Source organism: Lactuca sativa, chromosome 1, assembly GCF_002870075.4.
Source record: "Lactuca sativa cultivar Salinas chromosome 1, Lsat_Salinas_v11, whole genome shotgun sequence".
NCBI classification, from domain to species: domain Eukaryota; kingdom Viridiplantae; phylum Streptophyta; class Magnoliopsida; order Asterales; family Asteraceae; genus Lactuca; species Lactuca sativa.
Genome location: NC_056623.2, coordinates 77,318,985 through 77,326,526, shown reverse-complemented (window position 1 = coordinate 77,326,526; position 7,542 = coordinate 77,318,985). Strand labels below are relative to the sequence as shown.

Here is a 7,542-nt window from a genome sequence, read left to right as displayed (position 1 = left end):
GTTAAAATGGGATAGCATGCTAGTGAATAAAGTGAAAGGTGAGTTGAATATCTAGTCATGCTTTTAATAAAGTGTAATGTCCCGATTTTTATAATAAAATTTTCGTTTTCAAAATAGAATGAACACCCATTTTCATAAAGATATATTCAAGGAAAAACCATTTGTTCTTAACTAGTCAAAATCGGAGTTATAAAGAAAATAAACGTGGAATCTCTAATTTGTTGATATATATATATATATATATATATATATATATATATATATATATATATATATATACAGTCCCGTCTTTGCCTACCCAAAATCTAATTACCAGAAAAATATTTAATCCACAACTATAAGCATAAAGCTTAGTGAGTTCCCCAAAATACCTAAAAATATTTAATACACAACTATAAGCATAATGCTTAGTAAGTTCCACAAAATATCAATAAACATACATGCATACAAAGAAAGCTCTTGGGGATACAACCAATCTGCTCGTACAACATCGAGTATCTAGGATCATAACACTTTAGTTGATCTTTCCATCAATTCACCCCTTGTGAATGTCTAGACTCACAAGACTTGATATTGATCTTGTCATCAACACACCGATTGGCCTTCAACATAAAGTTGGTCTGCCCACATCTTTGCCTTCCGCACAAAGCTGGAATGCCTCAGCCCACCATAAAATATGTCAACATATACATCATATAGATAAATAGACAACTTAGTGTAATAGATAACAGTTTACAAGTCTACCTACCTAACAACATTCTACAGTCTAACCACATCCTAACACACTAGGACACATACTGTAATATATAATATAGTGAGAAAACTCACATCAACTAAACAATAGAAGCTCACCAACAACCCCGACACAGAAACAACTAACACAAGCCACCTAATGATAACCTAGACCAGTCCTTAGACAAACACTCAATTTCCCTAAAATTTAACCAAAAGTCAAACTAGTCAAAAGTCAACGGTCAATAGCCTAAGTCAAACTTTAACTTTGACCAGGTGCATCGTGCCCTACAAAAGCGTGTGGTGCATCTGCAAACACCTCATGCTTCACTACAGGACAAAATAGTCGAATTCAGGACAATTTATCTAGAAGTGGGCCACATCCTATAGAAGCGCGCCATGCTTCTCAAATAGTTAATTTCCCAAACAAGGTTTAAAACCTTAAACCACAAAGTCATGGGCCACAACTCTTAGATCTGAATCTCTAAGATGTCTTAATGGATAAAGTTTCCAACTTTATCCATCTGGGTGATCCAAACAACCAAGATCTCAAACCCTAATTCACCAAAATCCCCGTAAATGCACTTATCACTTGCATGAGGCTTGAAAAGCCCTATCATGCACCAAATTCCCAACTAAAGGCTAGACATGCATAATATCATCATCAAAAACCTCTAGAGTTGCTTCGAACTCCAAAGGACCAAAACTCCAACTACCCAGTTAACTTATAGATCCAAAGCGGACACAACACAAAACAAAGATCTTTATGACTTACCAAAGTCCAAAAGCTGAAAGAAGGTTGAACAATTTAGTTGCAAAGCTCCAAAGGTAAAAGTTTCTTGTTTGCACCACTAAAGAACACCAAACATGTAGGAATAATGCATAAAAGCTCCAAAATCAACAAGAAGAAGAGAAAGGGGGCTAGGGTTTTGAGAGATATTCTCTATGGAGTGGAGGCAGATGATAATGACCAAACCCTAGAATTTAGTGCACATAAATAGGCCTAATTGTCGAGAAGGTCTAAGGCATTGGGCTAGGCATGACACGCCTACCTATAGTTGCACCGTGCTCAAGATTAAATAATTACGAATAAACTGAAAACTTGGTTTTACATAAAGCTTTATTATTTCAGTGGTGGTGGTGCTTTATTAGTAGTGGTGAAGCTTTTATGGAGCAAAGTGATAAAGACTTTCAAGGTAAGGTTGGTAGCTTTGGTTGGGGTGATGTTGTGGTTATGGAGAAAAAGGTATGGTTAAGGATCATTAGAATAGTTAATCAATTACCTGATTTTGGTGTCATTGCACATGATGTTATTAAAAAAGCTTGGCATAGGAAATGATATGTTATTATGGAAATATCATTGGATTGGTAATTGTCTTCTCGATTTATTTTTACTAGAAACCAAGTTGAATTGTAAAATTAATTAAAGATGTAATGTTCATACATGGGAATGGAATTGGAGCTGTCCGATTCAAAGAGAGATTGTGAATTATCAGCTCTGTCAATTGAAGGACGTGCTTCTTGGTTTCACTTTCTCAGATTCTAGGGATAAATGGGATTGGGACACAAGGGGTGTGGAAGTGTTTACACTATCGAAAGTTGGAAAGATAATTGATGATTCATCTTTTCAGGATGGTCCTACTACAGTTAGGTGGAACATGTACCTTCCACGGAAGGTGAATATTTTAAATTGACATTGTTGATTATATAAGTTGGCTACTCGTATTACTCTTGGGCAAACGAGTTAACATTATTTCCATCATTTGTGCGATTTGTAACTCCGGTATGGAAGATGTTAATCATATATATATATATATATATATATATATATATATATATATATATATATATATATATATATATATATATATATATATATATATATATATATATATATATATATATATATATATATATATGTGAACTAGCGATAGAGATGTGAACGTTCATTGGAAAGTGGTGTGATCTTATTATATTGAGTCGGTTGGTTTTGGAAGATGTAGTAAGTTGGATTGACGGTGTGAAGATTTCCAATATTGAGAGAGCAACCTTAGAGTTGATCATTATGACTAAATAGTGGAATCTTTGGAATTTCAAGAATAGGATTATGTTCAAATATCACACTCTTCGAAGGAGTTCGTTAATTGATAGTCTTATTCACTACTCTTATGATTGGTTTGTGTATCATATAATAGAAAAATAAGTATTAACAAGGGGGCCTAATTATTAAACCCTAGAAGGTGGACTGAAAAATTCTGATGGTTTCATGTCTACCATCCAATTCTTGATTCAGGTAGTACTTTGTTTGACTTTATCGATCACCTTGCATGGAATGCTAAAGGAATCAATTTATTGATGCGGACGTTGTTTGTACTAGAATTTGGTATATTTGAAACGATAGAGTTTTTGCGGGGGGGAAAAAATATCAGAAAGGATGATATGGACATATAGTGGATTTAATAAAGGAGTTATTTATTTATTTATTTATTTTTTGTTGTTTTGTAATAGAAATTGTAAATACTCTAAAAACTGGATTTGTTGGTTACAATACCCGTTTTACCTTTTGTAATTTTTGTTATTTTGCTCTAGTTTCTTGCTAAAGTCGTTTATTCTTTTATATTTGGTGATTATAAAAAAAGCCTAATTTTGGCGATTTGTACGTCATGTTTTGTTAGCCTTTTGCTAACTTTTTAATGAAAAAATCAACTGTTAAGAAAAAGTTAATACTAATTGAAGACAATATATATATCACAAGAAAAAAACTTTATCGTTTGACCGAAAACGAATATAACTCTGTCGTACTAGTGTTGTTAATTTTCATCTGCAACGTTCTTAACAAGGCTGAAACTTCGATGTTCGTTTTTGTGCTTTAGCTTATGTTATATCGAAGTTGATTCATTTCAAAGTCGGCCAACTTGAATTCACTATAGAATGTACAAGTATTTATTGCAAAGCTAATTTCGATAAGAAAAAAAATGTATGCCGTCTCCATTTTTGATTGACCTCAACATTATATTTTAGTGCGAATTGGCCGTTTAAAAAAAAAAAAAAAAACTGTCCATAGCCAATAACACTACAGAAAATACAAACTTCAATCCTGTCTCTCCAAATACACAAGTCCAAAGCTCCATTTTTGACAATTAACTTCAACTATTTAAGCTGAATAGGAGAGGAACGAAAATATTGTACTCTATTTACAACAATAATGGCCCAACTAAATCTTTCTTTCCTCTTGAAGTCGTCTTTATTTGTTTTAATAGCACTAACTTGTGTGTCGGGAAAACATTACCGAGCAACCAAGTTAATCGCTAAAAATAGTTTTTTGACAGCAAAAGTTGATTCTGAAAGTATAAACGAGTCACAAGAATATGAGGTCTATAACTACACACAAACACTGGATCACTTCAATTTTAACCCCGAAAGTTACACGACTTTTCAACAACGTTATGTGGTGAATAGTAAATACTGGGGAGGACCCACTAACAGTTCCCCGATCTTTCTTTATGTGGGTGCTGAGTCCGATATCATGGGAGATGTAGAATATAACGGGTTCGAGCACGTGATTGCTTCGCGATTTAAAGGTCTTTTGGTCTACATTGAGGTATGTTTGTTTGTATTATTACTATATCGAGTAGTAAATGTTGGGGAATTTTGAATTGGGTTATAGGAAATCTGGATTACAAATAGGAATTGTGTGATACACTTTTCTTGTTTGATATTTAGACCTTAATTGCCTTGGGTATCACGAAATCCAAACTAGGATAATTCCTGAAGAAACGATTCTGATTTTAGGCACAAAATACAGAATCAATTTTGAGAGAGAATGAAGAAGAAAACGTTTTTCAGTTTTCTGTGTTTCAACGAAGTCGTTGTATTTCCAGGATTTATCCACTCAACGGATAAATGAGAACAGTTTACATCAAGCGGGACCCCCGACTTGACACAGTAGATCAGGGTTCGGTACTAACAATGTTTAGTAAATACAAGTGTGCACTCCCACACCTCCTAACTTGTATTATAGCTAAAACACTATTCTTGAAACACTTGTTAAATCCATTACACTAAAATATATTTGATGATTAAATCACCAACAGTAAATTAATCATTCCTGCATTGATGATTTGTATATTTTCAGCATCGTTATTATGGGACTTCCATGCCATTTGGGTCTTATGACGAAGCATATAAAAATGCTAACACTCTTGGATACTTTACTTCAGAGCAAGCTTTAGCAGATTACGCTCAAATAATCATCGATGTTAAAAAAAACATGTCAGCAGTAAATTGTCCGGTCATAGCTATTGGAGCATCGTATGGTGGAAGTAAGGCCATCACTTTTTAATTTGTTTTCCTCAATGATATTTGTATAGATAAAGTATAAAATAAATAAATGAGGTTTATTTATTTTTTCAAATTTAGTGCTTGCTTCGTGGTTTCGCATGAAATATCCACACGCTGCTTATGGAGCATTGGCGGTTTCAGCTCCAATCCTCTATTTTATGGGCCTCACTCCTGAAAACGGTTATGCTTCTGTTGTTTCAAAAGACTTCAATGTAAGTAAACACCAAAATATTTCATTCTATTCCTTAAATCATGGCGTACTATACGTGAATTAAGGCAACTAAATTTTATATGCAGAGTACAAGCACGAGTTGCTACAAAACAATAAGAGAATCTTGGTTTGAAATTGATAGAGTTGGTGCTCAACCTCAGGGCATGTTGAATCTCTCCCAAACTTTCAACACATGCACGTATGTTACAATTCCAACATTTCTTAATTATTATCATTCATCTCGAATGTGATTTGTTTTCTAATATAATGATCGTGTTTTGAAGGCCTGTGAACACGACTAAACTTCTAAAGTATCATTTGGAGATTATATACGACGTTATGGCTCAATATGATGACCCTACAGTTAACTATTTACAAACATTTTGCAATGCAACGGATGCTGCTGGAGAAGGAACTTACATCCTTGACAGAATCATGGCTGGATATCGTAGTGTAGCTGAAACAAATTGCATAACTTTATTTGATATGGGATTCAACAACAAATCCGGATGGGATTGGCAGGTATACAATCGAATAAGTGTTTTAAAACATGTAGCTTTTCGAGGTGTTTATATGTGCAATTATGCATGTCTCTTTTCCTTTTGAAACGTTTTTGAGACCAAAATATTGTCACTAAATCCCTCCAATATCTCAAAATGAGACATACATTACCCAACATGTATAGCAAAAGCGACACCAATAACCACCACTAAAATATTAATTAACACATCATAAATATGACGATGACGTAGCTACCTAGATGACTTCAAACAAATTTTATATATAAGAACCTCTTTTTGTGACATTTTAAACTGTGGTCTGACTATTTCTTTTCGTTACAAATTAGTCGTGTACAGAAATGGTAATGCCGATGGGACAAGGAGAAAATGATACGATGTTCCAAGCGAACCCTTTCAATTTGGGCGAATACACAAAGGAATGCCAACAAGTCTTTGGTGTCACCCCAAGACCATATTGGGCTCCTATAGAGTTCGGGGGTTATGTATGTCAATTATCAATTCAGTCGTTCCTTATATTGTTATTTGTAGTTTAACCATTTTTATATAGTATATCTTATCTTATAATTCGACCATATATTGTTACTAGGGTATAAAAACTGTGCTTGAAAAGTTCGCAAGCAACATTATCTTCTCCAATGGCTTACGAGACCCATATAGTTCAGGAGGGTAAGTTTTATTTAACCTTTCATGTGAATCTAATACCTCTTTCAAATACTAACTTTTGTTTTTGTTGCAGTGTTCTTCAAAACATATCAGATACAGTTGTCGCTATTTATACACAAGAAGGTAAATTCTTTATGCATTATATATTTGTTTCAAACAAAAAAAACATATAGTAAGGTTATTCATTTCTTATAACTATTTGGTTTAGTTCTGATAAATTTATTTATTTAATTTTGTACGTTATCATGTGACTTAGGACACCATTGCTCGGATCTTCTAACTCCTATGGCTACAGATCCGGACTGGTTAGTTGAACAGCGAAATAAAGAGATCAACATCATAGAAGGGTGGCTCTCAAAGTATACGTTCGCGAATGCTAACTAGCTCGCCCAAAAAGATTTACAATCATTAAAGATTTATCTAGAACAATTCTCTTATCATTTATTGTTCTTTTATCATTTAAATGCGATGAAAACTTATTGAGATTTATGGTTGTTAATGATTTAATGCATCAAGAAGTAATTGTGACACATACTCTTATGAATTAGTTAAGGATGGTTCCCACCGTTCAAAAAAAGGGGATAGTGTCAAAAAAGAACCGTCTACTCGTGGTTGCTAATTTATTATCTTTATCATATATTATCCGGATCGTATAAACTAAAAGCAACTCATTGTAAAGAAAAAAAATCAGATTTATTTATATTTTTTTTAGAATAGCAAAAATATTATTAATGAAACCAACAAGAAATTAGTAAAAAAAACAAAAAGATTATGGACAACTTGGACAATATTTTGAAACCAAAAAATTGTGGTATTTTTTTCCTAATATGGACAGTATTCCTACTAGAAATAAAACAATAGGAACTAAAAATACCTGCCCCAACATAGGGTATATATGTATTTTTTTTTTCTATTAAGTATTACGGTGAAAATGTTGTAAGTTGTCTAAATGTATTTGGAACGTCAAATTAGAGAAGACAACGGCTACAAGGAATATATCGGACGCTAATATCATCTCTATCCCCAAATTCTCGTTCTAATTCTCATCCTCATCCACATCTCCATTGGGAACTA

General features: G+C 33.4%; 1 protein-coding gene across 1 annotated transcript; it reads left to right on the top strand.

The window, feature by feature from the left end:
- Nucleotides 1-3,937: 3,937 nt before the first annotated feature.
- On the top strand, nucleotides 3,938-7,000 carry LOC111886106 (uncharacterized). The gene is made up of 9 exons (XM_023882342.2): nucleotides 3,938-4,333; nucleotides 4,868-5,054; nucleotides 5,152-5,285; nucleotides 5,371-5,483; nucleotides 5,569-5,806; nucleotides 6,132-6,287; nucleotides 6,392-6,471; nucleotides 6,542-6,591; nucleotides 6,725-7,000. Exons 1-9 carry the CDS (start codon nucleotides 3,938-3,940, stop codon nucleotides 6,850-6,852), a joined length of 1,482 nt encoding a protein of 493 aa, XP_023738110.1. The 3' UTR covers nucleotides 6,853-7,000.
- The last annotated feature ends 542 nt before the right edge of the window (nucleotides 7,001-7,542 follow it).